This window comes from Saccostrea cucullata, unplaced genomic scaffold (genome assembly GCF_032062105.1).
Source record: "Saccostrea cucullata isolate Sc308-1 unplaced genomic scaffold, CSIRO_AGI_Scuc_v1 ctg8806, whole genome shotgun sequence".
NCBI classification, from domain to species: Eukaryota; Metazoa; Mollusca; class Bivalvia; order Ostreida; family Ostreidae; genus Saccostrea; species Saccostrea cuccullata.
In genome coordinates this window covers 19436-36730 of record NW_026929495.1, presented here as the reverse complement: position 1 = coordinate 36730, position 17295 = coordinate 19436, and the positions used below count along the sequence as shown (strand labels likewise).

General features: G+C 34.0%; 1 protein-coding gene across 1 annotated transcript; it reads right to left on the bottom strand.

Moving 5' to 3' along the window:
• Positions 1-15073: 15073 nt before the first annotated feature.
• On the bottom strand, positions 15074-16438 carry LOC134281005 (uncharacterized). The gene has a single exon (XM_062763460.1). The coding sequence runs from the start codon at positions 16436-16438 to the stop codon at positions 15074-15076; it is 1365 nt and encodes a 454-aa protein (XP_062619444.1).
• Between the last annotated feature and the right edge of the window lie 857 nt (positions 16439-17295).

The window sequence follows — 17295 nt, the reverse complement described above, 5'->3', positions numbered from 1 at the left end:
CCAGGTCATTCCACAGTATATCAACTCTTAGAAACATACCATTCTATAGTAAAAAGTGTTGATGAAGGTAAATTCTGTTGTATGGTGTTTTGTGATTTATCAAAGGCATTTGATAGGGTCTGGCATAAAGGCTTAATTTACAAATTAAAAATGTATGGAATTAATGGTGATATGCTAGATTGGTTTGATAGTTATTTAAGCGAAAGAACCCAACAAGTCATGTATAGAAATCATTTTTCCTCTGTAGGACAAGTAAAAGCTGGAGTTCCTCAGGGCTCAGTACTTGGTCCCCTATTATTTTTATTATATGTAAATGATGTGGCTGAAAATATGATATCTGTTTGTAGACTATTTGCTGATGATAATTCTTTACAACAATGTTAAGATAATATTAATCATATAGAACAAAATCTTAACCATGATCTTAGAATACTACATGAATGGTCAAAGAAATGGTTATTGAAATTCAATCCACAGAAAACCAAAGCAGTATTTTTTAATTTGAAAAATGTACAGCATTTTCCTAAATTATTTTTTGACAATTGCCAATTGGAATATGTTACAGAACACAAACATCTTGGGATACTTCTGTCGTCTAACTTAGGATGGTCTGATCATATTGATACCATTATAAAGAAAGCATACAAAAAACTGGGGCTTCTTAAAAAATTAAAATTTACTGTGCCAAGAGATATTCTATCCCAGATGTATATATCTTTTATTAGACCACAACTTGAATATGCTGTTGAAGTTTGGTCTGGATGCACAAAAACAGACATTGAGAATCTTGAAAAAGTACATTATATGCTGCAAGAATAGTAACTGGGCTTACAATTACTGCTTCAAGAAATTCATTATATTTGGAAACAGGCTGGGAACCACTGGAATATAGAAGAAATAGGGCAAAACTAGTACCAATGTATAAAATGCACAATAATTTAGTCCCTATTTACTTGCAAAACTTAGTACCTGATACAAGAGGCAATATTTCAGGATACGCTACCCGGAATTCTTTAAATTATTCTTTGCCAAAATACAGATTAGAACTCTACAATAAATCATTTATTCCCGATACTGTTAGAAAGTGGAATTCCCTTAGTCTAAAAACAAGGGAGGCAACTTCTATTAAAAATTTCAAAAACTATCTGCAAAATTATAATGTAAAACCTCAGAAATATTTTTCTTCTGGAAAAAGGTTTTTGAACATAATTCATACAAGATTAAGACACAATTGTATTTTAAAGTCTGATTTATATCGCTGTAACCTAATACCCAGTCCTAATTGTTCTTGTGGACTTCTAGAAGATACATATCATCTGTTTTCTGTTTGTAAATATTATGTAAAAGCAAGAAATTCCTTAATGAATAAGCTATTGTCATTAAATTATTTACATATTATAAATGTACATTTAATGCTATGGGGCGATGATTCTTTAACTTTTGAACAAAATACTGACCTTTTCAAGTCTATTCAAACTTTCTTAAATGAATGTGGTCGTTTTTCAAAATAAGTTTACTTTTTTTTCTCACCATCTCAAATTATATTTGTATATTTAAAGTATTTATTCCTTTCTATTGCTACAATGTATACAATGTATATAGTAGACCATATGTATATATGCTTGTTTTACTTTGGCAATTTCACAAAATGTTATATCAGGAGAAGACTATCTAAGTTACTGAACTTGTGTCTGATCCTTTTGACTTTGTCAATAAAATATCTTCAATTCATCATAGGGCAACATTCCCAGATCCCTTCATTATTCAACCAAGTTCAATTTGTTATACTGTTTACTGAGGTAAAGATAACACTATTTTTCTTATGAATCTATATTTGTTAAAGCCTCTATTTATTCATAATTTTAAAATTGTATATATTTTTTTCCCCATATATTACTTGCATGCATTCAAAATTGGTTGCTCAAAGTAAATTAACTACTTTGCCCTACTAGATGGCGGCTAAGGAGAATAACTCGTACGCAAATAATGTCAAAGGAAAAGGGTCTATAACTGATATTATGAAACCACCGCACATCATGGACACTCTGTTGAAGCTGGGGAAAAAGTTACACCACCCCAATACACTACAATGTATTTTGCTACAAGTGTATAATATGGTGAAGAATAAAAACAATAATATTTTTTAAAAATATTTATATTATCATCATTATAAAGCTGGAACAATAAATTACCAAAACAAGGCCTTTGATCGAGTGTCACTAAAATAATTAAAATAATTATGAACTAAAACAAATACAGAATGATGTTGACTGTTGAGGGCAACTTTATTTTTATGATTAGTCTCCAAGGGTTGAAATATTGTCCAACGTGGAGTGAAGGACAATATTTTCATCCCACGGAGGCTAACATAATCAATGTCACTCGAAAACATTCAATAATTGTTATGCTAAACAAACGAGAGAATATAGTATTTTGTTTTAAATAAATTATATCTACAATTTGACCTACATGTAGTGCTAGCAAATCTTGCCTTAATTGTTTTTTTTTTATATTGTGACATGATGTTTTTTGCAAGTTGCGGCTGTTTCATTATGTCACCATAAATGAATCCAAATCAATAAATGTTGGGAAATGACCATCAATACATGTATGTTTTAAGGAGCTTATATCTAAATGAATTTTTTGACAATTTTTTTAAATAGCGAATATAAGGACTATAATTCAATCCACACTTTGCAATAGTTATGTCCCTTTTCTGGGTCAACCAAAAAGTCAAATGGGAAAGAAATGACATTTCTCCTCTTTATGCTACAAAATATTTTGGGCATGCTCAGATAAATCAACCGTGTTTTAATTTTTTCTTTTGATATATGAGTTGCCCCCTCTTGGGGCAATCATGATCCAAGATGCACATATTTTTTTTCCATTCAGATGACAAAGTTACAAACCAGAAAACTATAAAGGGTACTGTGAGGATTCTTTGGGTTTTTCCTCAAAGATGGCGGTCAAAGGACATAACTTTTAAAAAATGTGAATTCAACTAATCATTACTGAAAAAAAAATTATAAATGATTTGACGAGTTTTTCAAACTATTTATTTTAAATGTCTTTTTCTACTTATATAAAATTATTATATTTTTTTTTTTACAAAATATTTAAATTATATATTGTATTTTGCACATAAAGTATGTGGGAAACTTCAACATTCAAAAGACGTAATTTATGCCATTGACATTTCAAATAGACAGAGGATAAAAGTATCTTTTCATATCAAACTTCAACTGAAAAAGTCTTAATTCTGAAATAGAATCCATAATTCCTTTAGAATAATGCATAAATAGTTTTTCATTCAAATCTTTCATCCATAGTTCCACATGGAGTTGGTTGACAATGCCACAGTTTCAGTAGTACAGGGATAGGGATTGATATTGTGTCCAGTGATTGTCATTCCATTTATTTTCAAACCAGTAGTTTTGTCTGCCTGTTTAGTTATTGTTCTTTTTGGAACAAAATATTGGTTCAAATGGTCTACCCGCTCATTGCTGATATGATGTTCTGGCTCACTGTAAGAAATAAGAAATTGATGTCAAAATAGTGTTTTTAATTATAGAAATTGTTATGCTTGGTAATATTATGAAAAAATGAATATTCATATTTTTGATGATAACGGATTTTTAAAAGGGTTGGCTATAAACTGGAGTTGGTTGGGAAAACAGAATTTTTTTTCACTTAAATTGACAAGTATAAAATATATAAACATAACATTGTCATTGTACCTTAATGATAGTGGATGATCCATGCTATTCGTTAGGACACCACATGAGAGGGCTGAGTGGTACATCATATTATAGACTGGCCTTTAGAGCATCTGTCAGCTCCATCCCTATACATGTAGTTCCATAATGTACTGCTTCTCAAGTCTCCATTCAGCAGATATAAAATGTTCTATATTCTCTTTTATCTTGACGTCATGTGTCCACAAAAACAGGAATACCTATTCAAAAAATATACATATTTGTATGCATCTGAGGAGCATTCATTGATTTCTCATGTTTATTCTTAGTATACATGTACCCTTGGCTAGCAAAGATGTTTGTAATGAAATATGTGGCATTCTTAAATCTGCATTAATATTTTATTAAAAACTAAATAATTGTTTCAAAACATTTTGAGCTATAATAACTAGTCTAAAGAGTAACATGACTATTTCCACATTCAAGTATTGTCTACGTAATTATGGAATTTTGCGAAAAGCACTGACTTTTACATTTGATGGTTTACTTTGACATTTATACCTATGCCATGAACGGATGTACAGAATTCATAAAAAACAAGGAAAAACAAGGAAACATTTCTAGTGGTTATAGATAGTGTTTAGGACACTAACATGTGAATGGCAGTATTTGAGGGTAGAGTGGTTGTCAGATTCTATATAATTATGTGCTTTAATTTCTGCCGGTTATTTTTGTTCAATAATAAATGTTGACCGAAATATTTTTATTTCAAAACAGCTTGCGTACATTGTCGGATTTGTTCTAGTTTAAAAGTAAGCCATCGAGTGTAAAAGTTAGTGGTCATCACAAAAGTCCATAGTATATTAAATATCACATGGACTTGAGACAGTCTTATTCCCCCTACTATATTGTATAATGTATACCCGATTTTGCTAAGACTGCCTCAAGTCCCTGTGGTAGATATGCAACTATTTCTGCTATTATACATGACAGATACAACTACTGTATATGTACATAAAAATGCAGGCTTCATATTTTAGCAACTTAGGCACAAACATTGATGCAATAATTCATGAATACCCCTGTTTTATGCAGAAGAATTTTAGGAGTGAAGTATATGTGCATTACTTTTGTTGTAGTGTAGACTAGTGAAATGTTGAACTGTATGTTGAGGGTAAAAATTCTATAATCTAATAATGTGTTCAACACCTTGCATCATGTTGCATCAAAGGACACTTATTTTGGTTACGTGTATAACAGTGTCTCAAATGATATGTCTATAGACATGATGAGTATAACTGAAGTAGGTGAAGATCAACTAATAGTGATACACGTATACACAATCACTGTGGTATTGTATTTATCGCGTAATTATAGTTATATAATCCGAGATTCCTCTGACTCTAACATTGTTCAAACCAAAGCAGGGGTTAGAGTCAGAGGAATCTCGGATTAATAGCTATAGTGCCCTTAACCCCTGTTTATATAAGAAAGAATTGCCATGATTACGGAAGAAAAATAAGAGGTTGAATTTAGAGACAAACCTGGGCAGACCAGACGAGAGTTGTGGGCATGGTGTGGTGGGGTGATCATGGTGATGTGATCGTGATTCCTTCGTTCGAGTGATTGTTGGCAGAGTAATTTCAGTATGACACAACTCACCATCGCCTTCTTTCAGTCAAGGAAGCCTTGTTGTACCGCTAAATAGATTTGATACACGAAAACCCGAGATTTCTCCGCATTTCATGCTCATGCCAAGAAATTTCGTCCGATTTCGACAGCGATGGAGTCAATAAAAGTGTAATTGATGCAAATCACCCATATTCCCAAAACGCCAGCAAGACAATTTACGGCAGCAGACTTCTGGGGTGGATCCTAGGTTTTAAGCTTTCTTAGTTAAAGAAAAAATAAACTTCTACCCCAGGAAGTAGTACAAATACCCTAAAAAGTTACTGTCAAATATCTTTATTTACAAAATACGTTTATTCAATATATATATATATATATATATATTGGACTGAAGAAAATAAGAAAAAAAAAACAATCAAAAGAAAATATTCACTTTAAAATGAAAATATACACATAGCCCATCGGGTAACGTCTACCCATTCAGTACTCGTCTCCATCTTGTTCAACCAGGAAATGATGTAAACTTCCGGAAATTTGGTACTCTTTTATCTATATTTCCACGCGGTACTTCCTCAACTACCCGATGTCAATTTATCTGTACTGAGAAAAAATATTTTGAAATTGAAGTACGTAAAAAAATTGAAAGGCAGCTTATTTTATTGAAGAAGTACTTTACTATAATAATTCCATCCCCCCTCCCACCCGAAAAAGAACAATGAGGGGGGGGGGGGGCAAAGGCTTCTAAATAACTAATATTCTACCTATAATTTTAACCCAGTGAATTTTAAGATCCCTCCCTCAAAACTGCAGACACTAATTGCTTCCACACGTCTCCCAGGGGAAGAATCACAGATTAATGTTAATTCGGCTTTTATTGAGTTTGCTATACGGAGAGAATGCTAAGGTTTTCTTGGCATGTTTCCGAAAAATCCGCTTTATTTACATTGCCGAAAACGGCAACAAGCAAGATAAGTCGTAAAATTACACTGAGTTGTTTTTGGTTCGATTCTAAAGATATTTAAGCCACAATTAATAATATTTTATATCAAGAATATGTATATTATAAGTTGCATGGTAAAATTTAATCAAAAATCATCGAAAGATTTGAACGACATACACAAACGTAAAATTCATTTACGTCACTTACGTCACCAGTACGTACTGGTTCCTGCCGACAAAGCAGGTAACAACATTGTCTTCGTTTGTAAGGCTCATTATATAAATTGCATTCTAGAAGAACTTGGATTTAATTCTACAAGTGGTAATCCTATTTATACTCATACTTCTCTTTCTAAGGAAGAGATTCTTCAAAATCACCTGTCAGTTTTGAATACTTTTAATATTCTACAGAGCCAAAATGAATTTGAACTACCTTATATATATTGGATTCCGAAACTTCATAAGAATCCTTACAAACAAAGATACGTTGCAGGTTCCAGTAAATGTTCAACCAAGCCTCTTTCGTTACTTCTCACTAAAATATTGACAGTAGTGAAGGAAAAACTTCAAGAGTACTTAAAAATTCAAAAGAACTTTTGGACAATCTGAAATCACAAGAATTTACAAAAATCAACAGCTTAAAAACTTACGACTTTTCAACTTTATACACAACAATTCCCAACGACAAATTAAAATCCAGGCTTTTTGATATCATTGACAGCTGCTTCTTCAACAAAAATGGAACTCGTAAATTTACTTACCTCGTCATTGGTCATTTGAAAAATTATTTTGTTAAAACAGATTCTGATTGCACACATAAGTACTCTGAAGTTGACATCAAGAAGATGCTTGAGTTTCTGATTGACAATATCTATGTGGTTTTTGGAGACCAGGTATTCCAACAATCCATTGGAATTCCCATGGGTACAAATTGCGCTCCGTTATTAGCAGACTTATTTTTATATTCATATGAAGCAGAATTTATGCAAAATCTTATGTGTGAAAAGAAAAAAACACTTGCTGTGGCCTTCAACTCGACATTTAGATATATCGACGACGTATTGTCAATTAATAATGATAATTTCCATTCTTACGTCGACACGATATATCCTGGTGAGCTTGAGATAAAAGATACAACAGAGTCCGACACTTCTGCTTCATACTTGGATATTTTACTTGAAAAAGACACTAATAATAATCTAACAACCAAGCTACAGTACCGACCAGACCCAACCTGACACCCAAGCAGTCCCAGAAAGCAGTCCCCGGGACTGCTTTGGGACTGCTCTGGGACCGCTGTGGGACTGCTCTGGGACCGCTATGGGACTGCTCTGGGACCGCTGTGGGACTGCTCTGGGACTGCTCTAAAAAGCAGACACAGCGGTCCCAGCAGTCCCAGCTGTCCCTGGGACTGCTTTCTGGGACTGCTTTGTTCACTCATGTGTGAAAAAGGTTCTGAGTGACATGATAGCTCCGCCCCTTGTGTATTCTGAATTTGCAGACTCCCAGTTGTTTAGTTTACTTGCAGGAGAGAGGAGTTTAAACTAGTAAAAAAGCAAGGATTTCTTACAATCTTTTGATAAGTAGAGGTTATTTTAATTAATTAGTATTTACAAAGACTGTAGATTTACTCAAATTTAGTTAGAGTAATTTTTTTTAAATAAAGTTAATTAATAAATAAGGAAGTCAGGAGAAGATTTTTATCCCTAAAAATAAACTACAGGTTTATTAGAAAAAATATCTATGAGTAGGCCTATTTTTGATTTATGTAAAATTATTTGCACTCAAAATTTGCATTGGCACTATTTAAAAATAATCATTACAGTTAGATATAGGATTTTGATTTGAAAAGCTGAATGTTTTACGAGTACCATGCTAAAAAAAATATTCAATGCAACCCTCAAATAAAGCATAACAATTTATTAAATGTCCAGGAAATAAAATTATGCTACCATTCTTCCGTAATTTAAACAATGTGAATAATCATTGGGAAATTTATTAATGAATTAATTACCCGTAGTTTTTAATTTATTTACAAGTTATCAAAAGAGAAGATTTTTTTTTATAAATAAACAGTTGAAAATACCGGGAATTGTGATTTATTTTTTGTTTTCTTTGCTTGTGTTTAGCTGGCCGATTAATGTTTGTTAAATGGTATCAACACCCGTGGATTCAATCGCCTTAGGGCAGAAATTCAGTGCATGTTATTTTGGTGTACGTATCAGCGTTTCGCATCATTGAACATGCTGGTCAACAATGATCCTAATTTCAATCTACCGGTACATGTATGTAAAAATATAATTAATAAATGAAATGTGTATGAATTTCTTTGAGGGTTAATTAATTTTGAACATAATCTAAGGGTTCCATTCTGGTGATTAACAGATGTACACTTTAACATTTACAAATAAAACACTTAAAACTGAGCGTCATGAGATAGAGAAATTAATAATAATTAAATTGATATGTCAGTAAAAATAATCATGACTGAAAAATAATTCTTGGCAAAATTCCTTTTGAGTATCCCGATGGTATGGAAATTTGCCATATTACGATGAGATCTAATTAAACCTAATTCTTACTGGTGGAAAATAATTCACTTTTACTTTTCTGTATAAAAAATAAATATGGGAAAGAGTATTAATCACAGATAATAAAAAAAAAATGATTCAGAATTATTAATGTACCCGATAATTGTGATTAAATATTCATGTTCAGTTTAATTCATATATGTACATGTACGCGTGAAGCTTCTTCCTTCCATAAATATTAATTCAATTTGTTTCTATGCGCGTACTGTTCTTAAATGACCTCCGCATACATGTAAGGATTCCTGGCATACAACCCAGAATCAATTTCTACTGCCTTTTATAGTGCCATTGTTTATTGCAAATCTCATTTCTGAGTTAGCTCCGCCCATTAAATTAATAAACCCCGCCCACTGGGACTGCTTTCTGGGACTGCTGGGACTGCTCTCTGGGACCGCTGGGACTGCTGGGACCGCTCTGGGACTGCTGTGGGACTGCTATGGGACTGCTCTGGGACTGCTGTGGGACTGCTTTAGCAGTCCCAGAAAGCAGTCCCCGGGACTGCTCTGGGACTGCTATGTGTCAGGTTGGGTCTGGTCGGTACTGTATATGATAAACGTGATGACTTTAACTTTTCTATCGTCTACTTCCCTTACTTATGCAGCAATATACCTTCATCACCTGCATACGGAGTATATATATCTCAATTGATTCGATACGCAAGAGCATGCTCTACGTATGAACAATTTCTTAAACGAGGTAAATTATTGACAAGCAAGTTGATGAAACAAGAATATCAACAGTCTCGTTTAAAGTCATCATTTCGTAAATTCTATGGTCGATACAATGACCTTGTCAGCAAATACAATTTATCATTGAATGAAATGCTGACTGACGTTTTTCATACCAATTGTTAGTCCATTATTTATTCACTGAATTGACGACGGATTTTTCCGTTATTTCCTGATTATGACAACGAGCACACGGCGGGTGTGACCGGTCGACAGGGGATGCTCACTCCTCCATGGCACCTGACCCCCCCCCCCTCTGATATTTCGGAGGTCCATGTTTGCTCTGCTCTTATTTTGTATATTGTTTGATGGACGTTGAGATTGAATACTGTTCGTTATTTCCATATCCTTCTTGGAGTTGCGCGGTGGATACAAAATCGTCAGTTCCATACTCCCTTAACTTGACATTTAGATATATCGACGACGTATTGTCAACTAACAATGGTCGATTCTATTCCTACGTCGATGTGATATATCCTGATGAGCTTGAAATAAAAGATATCACAGAGTTTGACACATCTGTTTTATACTTGCTATGCTTGAAAAAGACGTTAATGGTAATCTCTAATAACCACTCTATATGATAAACATGATGACTTTTACTTTTTTTTCGTCAACTTCGCTTACTTATGCAGCAATATACCTTCATCACCTAAATACGGAGTGTATATACCCGGTATCTCAGTTGATTCGACACGCAAGAGCATACTCTACGTATGAACAATAAAGAATTTCATCAAAAAATTTGAGGAATCTGGACAGGTAGAAAATCGATGAGGAAGAGGGAGGAAGACAGTGTTTACAGACAGAGACAAAAAAGAACTTTTTCATGTAGTTAAAGAAAACAGACGAAGAACGCACGAAGATATCACAGGTATTATAAATGGGAAAAACAATCATAGATTTTGTACGTCTAGAACTACAAAAAAGAAAAATTCAAGAGCTCGGGTACAAATAAAGGGTTGCCATAAAAATGTGCTATTCGTAAGGCCAACAAAAAAGCTCGCTGTAAGTTGTGCAAGGAGAGGAGACATTGGACTGTTGATCGTGAGTGGAATAATTGGGTGTTAAGTGATTAACGCCAGATAGTAATTGGAAAAAATTAAGAAAGTTTATATCTGGAGAAAAGACGAGGAAATGTATAGTGCGCAGGTCTCGACGACAGCTGAGTATCATGATCCGGGGTTGTGGTTGACAAGGAGCAAACGGCGGGTGTGACCAGTCGGCAGGGGATGCTCACTCCTCCATGGCACCTGATCCCAACTCTGATGTTTCGGGGGTTCGTGTTTATTCTGCTCTTGTTTTGTATTGTTTTATGGAATGTGAGATTGAATACTATTCCTTATTTCCTTATCCTTCTTGTGTAAAAGGAATGGAAACTTTAACTAGTGTAGAAAGTAACATAAATGCAAGAAAATATATTAAAATTTTAGACAACAGCCTTTGGCCCGTTTTAGCCAGACATTTTCCAGATAAGGAGTATGTATTTTATGCCGTTCAGGGGTTTTCTCCCTTTAGACAACTTGTGTGTCTCCCAATTCTGTATATTGGACAAAAGAACTATGAGTCAGGATTAAAGTTTATAAAAATTTATTATTGTTTGTTATTTAATTGGCACAATCACTTTAAATAATTATCCCTACTTCTTACTCTAGTACAAATATTATTTCTCTCCCAGAAAGGGAATAAAATATTCTAAAATGGGAGATTTCTGTTTTAGGGAATTGTATATATAAATTTACAAAAACATTAAAGTATTTATCTTTTCCCAAAATATTGGGAGTACTTTGCTATACAATTATATTATAATCAGGTATAGTTATGGTAGAGTTATTTTACCTCCCACTTATTCTCTCCCACAGGCCAATTCAATATAGATAGCAAAAAGTAATAATAAAGTATAACACAAAATTCATCAGCTCCCAAAAATTAGTTATTAATTATGTTATAGTAATTACTCATCGATATCGCTCCCAGCCATGCTGGCGATGAGATGATCGAACCTATTCTGACCTATTCTAAACCCATTCTGACTGTCAGTCGATTTGCGCTGGCTTATATTGGCATCGGGCTCGATTGTCGTGACGTCACGACAAAGTGAAAATACCCGCTATGTTTGTTAGTTGATATGCTGCCATGCCGATCGAACCGACGAAAGGAAACACGCACCCTAGGGCGCGGATAATTACTGTGGGAAACATTCATACTACTTATCGCTGATGGATTTCGTAAGCATAAACAAAACAATCATAAACAGTACAAGCATGACTTGGGAATTAAAGACGTCGAAGAAATTCGGGCGTCACTAATTACCGACCTCTTCCCAATTTTACACTTGGTAAATATACAATTGTTAATGGAATTAAACATACAATTAACGGAACATGATTTGTCGTTTTATAGTCCAGTACATTGCAGAGGTTTTTGTATAACTTGTACTCTGTATTTCCACAGAAAATGTTGCTCATAGTAACGGGAATAATTACGGAACCATAACACGGCACACTCCCATGAAGAACATTCGTCCTCGAATGGTTTTATACTTCAGTTAGGGAATATTTAAAGGTAGGTACAAGTTTTCTATTTATCCCTTAATCGCTGGTCATAAAAACGACGTACATTAAAAGTGCATATTATGATTAACAATAATTGATAAGTATATGTACATCATTCATAGCATTCAACAATTAACAACGATATGATCAAACAAATAAGTTATCCATGTATGAAAACATATAACAACATCACAAAATCATATTTCACAGGTATCATGTCCATATCACTTTCTTCAATTCACAAAGAAACTTCTCGGCATTGTCTATTTCAGAATATTTTCACGATCTATCCACAGGAGGCTCTATCTGTCAGCTTTCATGATACTCAGCTGTCGTCGAGACCTGCGCACTATACATTTCCTCGTCTTTTCTCCAGATATAAACTTTCTTAATTTTTTCCAATTACTATCTGGCGTTAATCACTTAACACCCAATTATTCTACTCACGATCAACGGTCCAATGTCTCCTCTTCTTGCACAACTTACAGCGAGCTTTTTTGTTGGAATAAATTCTCTTAGCTAAACCTATTAAATTTTCTTACAAGAGTCTAGTTGTTGATAAAAGTGAACATGTTATCAAAATTGCTATGTGGAGCGCAACAACTCAGCGCGGGCAGATTAATAGGGGCGAAACGACTCGAACTCCTACGAGCACATGGTGAAGGAAAGGCGGGAAGATCATGATTATCATCATCATCAAGATGTCAACAGTAAGTATGGTTGAGTAAAATTTAAGGTTTCTTTCCAAATAAGAAAGCGATACAGTGTCTCTTTTTAAGATAGAGTATACTGAATAGAAATAAGAATATCTCTCATAAGAACAATACTGGGATCTTTTCATCAAGGTAGTCCTAGATTTTTTCATGGTGGCTCACAGTGCAGGTGCAGCTCGAGGGAGCTTCCAAATCAAAATATTTTTTTCAAAACTGCAGCAAAAGATTATTGTAAGAAAAAGTGTCACAGGGCATCCTTGGCCCAAGGGTTACCATTTATACTAATACTAGGGTTTGGACCCTTACACAAGGGGAGATAATAAGGAAAATAAAACCAAAAGAACTTTATATTGGCCTAGAATTGTTAAACTTTGTCTGTTGAGGCATCTTGGGTTTTTGGAGAATGTCGACCAAAAAGTAGGTCAACATGACCTACCTATGATATTTTATAGCTCTACTGAAATATCTTCAGTCCTTACTGGCTAAGAATCATAAAACTTTCTCAGTTGATGTATTTTGGGTCTTATGAATTTAGAGGCTTCAAATACTAGGATAGATTGTACAATTCATCAGAAGAGCGATTCAAGGCCCAGCCTAAAGGGGGGGGGGGGGGAAGGTTAACCCATCAAAATTATTCAAAATTGTATATTTTTAATTGGACATCAAGCAAACTGTTAGCAAGATTTTAATAAGCATTGAGTCCTACTAAAATTATGAAATTCATATACCCCAGGATAGGTGGATCAGATGTAAAAGCACAGCTTGATTAATTAATCATAAACTGAAAATGCATTGATTGCTTGAAAATCTATATAATGCTCCTTAAATGAAAGCAAAAAGACTAAGTTCATGAAAATGAGGAATAAGTTTCATACCCCTGTAATCAAAGATTCTGGGGTACATCTATATAGCTTTTGCCCTGTCTGTCTGTCTGCAAAATCTTTTCACATTGGCCATATCATTTTAGTGGGTGAAAGTATATTTCACAGACCTGGGTATTCATTGTGACAATACTTTTGTACTGGTACACCAAATTAACCTTTTGAATTGAACTTGGAATATGACACCCTTTTAAGAAAGTTTCATAACTTGAATCTTGGCCTTAGCTTTTGAACAGTTGGTGCAAGGACTTTCATACTTTACTAGTATATTTACTGTGACAAGACCTTTCAATGGGTATAAATTAAAATATTTGACCTTGGACTTCTAGTTTGACCCACTGTTAAAAAATCTTTAACTTTGATCATAACTTTTGAGCTGATATAGTAAACGTATGAGTAATGTACGTGTACAACGTATGTATAACGGATGGTTAGCAATACGTATGTTTAACATACGTGAAACGCATGATATTCACACGTGTGAAAACATAGGTATAACGTACCTGGTGCTTTTTTCATGGAAAACGTACTTGAAGTCACGTAGGTGTCACATATGTTTAACGTACGTGAAACGTACGTCGCACAATTAGCTGTGTAGGCTACTGTTATCGGTTAAGAATAAAGTACAAAAAATATTTAATGGAAGTAATAATATTCCTAGTAGCGTGAATTTTTTTTTTTGGGAAACCCTTTGAAAAGAGCTTTCGTAGTGAAATTTTACATAACAAATCCCAATGGACTAAGGAAGAACAATATTGATTTTTAGGTCAACGCGTTAAGGTTATAGATTTAAATAATCATTTTTACACATTTGTTTCCTTGCGATCTCGTGAAAAGTCTATGTAACCTTCCTATGGCCAAAGGAAGGCCCCTATTGATGTTGAGGTCAAAGGGTACCAGATTAAGGTCGTTAATCCATATTTTTTGACTGTGCGTAAACCTTTTAACTCCGGACGAAATCTCATTAAGCTTTTGAGTTTTAGAGTTAATATCTATACCATAACTCCATTTGGTCCAGACAGCCCTCTATTTACTTTAGTACATACATTTTATAATTCTGCAAATCTGCGGAAGGGAGAAGTGGTGATTCAACACCCAATCTGAATTATCCTTGTCATATTTTCTTATAGCGGGATAAACAAATTCCCTGAATTATCTTGTTCGAGATATTTCTTGAAAGAATTTGATAGAGGTAAACAATATACATGTACAGTAAATATACTTTTGAATACATTATAAATTTGCATGCATGTAAGCTAATACAAGAAATTCTATAGTTGTTGTCATTTATTACATTTCTTGTATAGCAAATATTTTTTTAAAAAATTAGTTATTTTGGAATTTACTTAAGATATTTGATTTTCTTCACTTGTCTGTTTCTTTCCTGAACAACAAACAGATTGTCATTTGTATCTGTACACAGACCCCAGGGTTCACTCAGTCCACAGTCAATGTAACGTAGAAACTGTCCATCCTGGTCTATAATGTGGACACAGTCATTGTTACAATCATTTGTTAGGATGTGACTCTGACTGTCTGTGGTGATACCTTGTGGCCTGAATGGTTTGTTCTTTGGAGCAGGAGTATGTCCAGAGTACCTGAATCTCAGTTTCCCGGCCTGATTGACCACCACTCCTGCTTTAGCTCCACTGTCAGACACACAGATATCAAGGTTTCTGTTCTCACAGATATAATCACCAAATAAAAAAAGAGGTGTACCCATCTCATCAAACTGAATAGTTTGTTTCTCTGTGGAGCCAGAATAACGGACAACCTTGGATTGCTTGTTATTATCATGCATAGTAACCAGCAAGTCCCCTTGATAGGTTATACAAACACCGCTAAGTCTCCATTTCTTTAGTCTGATCACCTCCTCTATTTTCTCATTCTTCACTATGTTCACATTTCCATCACAATAAACTAGATCTCCACTTTTTGTCAGTGATATATCCCTTGGGCGTTTCCATGGCTTGGTTGTGATTGACTTGAGTAGTGATCCCTGATTAATGCTGTAGAGTCTCATGGTGCTGTCACCTCCACTTGTCCAGATTTTTTCATTATTCAGACAAACCACGCTGTGGTGTCCCGGATTTGTACGCGTATTATCGGACAAATCTATTTTTATGGTGGTGACAGTCTCTGGTTCATCAATCAGCTGTTTAACTGGAGGAGAGGATGCAGCATCTGGTGACTCTGATTTTGTCATGTTGAATTTATATTCATCCTCTTTTAAAACACCAGGCATAAAAGTATACAATTGATCTTCCTGTATTTTATTGGGAGAAAATTCAGGGACACCAAACACGATTTTCTTTGGAAGAGTTCTGTATCTATCCACTTGAGACAAAAAACTGAACACTTCAGAAATATTTGTTGAATTTAAAGTATCATTGGTTGAATTGATATCATCCTTGATGTCGGAGTTCTTCTGCTTTATTTCATCAAAATGTTTCTGGAGAGTTTTTAATTGTTCCTTTTTCATTTCTTCAGCTCTAGATTTAAGTTTATTGACCAGTTCAGTAATTTCTCTGTGCCAAATTTCTTCTTGTTTTGTTATGGCTGCCAGGAGATTTTCATATTCCTCTTGTAATAGATTTAATCTCTTTTCTACATCACTTGCAATGCCCTGGTAAGTTGGATAGATTGTTTCTGTTAATTTTGTACGCTCCTTATTAATCTTTTCTTTTCTTTTACTCAAGACTACCATAATTTTCACAAATTTATGACCCAAGTGTTGATCAGAAGCAATGCAAGTGTTACAGACAGGAATGTCACACTGCGTACAGTACACTTCACATGTTTCAACATCATGTGACGTGCATTTAGGGTAAATCAAAGTAGATTTCAACAATTTTATGAAATTTTGAGAGATCAGCTGAAAAATGAACTCCAACACAAGCTATACACAGGTTGACAAGACATGTATCACAGTGCATATGTACTAGAGCGGTCTCACACAGGTCACATCGCATCACGTCCTGGGCACTATTGGGGTCCATCATTAAATATTACTACTGAAACAACAAAATTTCAACATTAATATCAGAATATGTACGGGGGTTAACCTAAATATCAGAGAAACTCTAATACATGTATAATAACAATATTTATTCACTATTTGAATTTACATGATTTACATGATTTACATTCTTTGAAGTCTTGCTACAATAAACTATTATAAGATTATAAAATGTCAGTTAACGCAATTTTTATTTAATTAAAAAAAAAAACACTCGTCAACTTTCCTATTTATACAGTCTTATGAATAATGCAAACAAGTTATTGTAAAGAACAACTTAAATTTTTTCTCACCATGAGTTACCTCTCCTTGCCTCTGATCTAGTTATCTTAGCATAAGTAACTGAAACGCGTTATCATGCCAAAATAGTTTCAATAAAATGATATCTTGTTTCAGTTATTTTGTGTTATTTCTCCCTAACTTCACACTGAAAGTTTTTTTTACATATAATTCCTACTAAAAATCCAAAAAAAAAATTGTTCAAAGGTCTAGGGAAAATTTGGCACACTTTTTTATCTAATGATGAAAACTAGACCAAAACCATG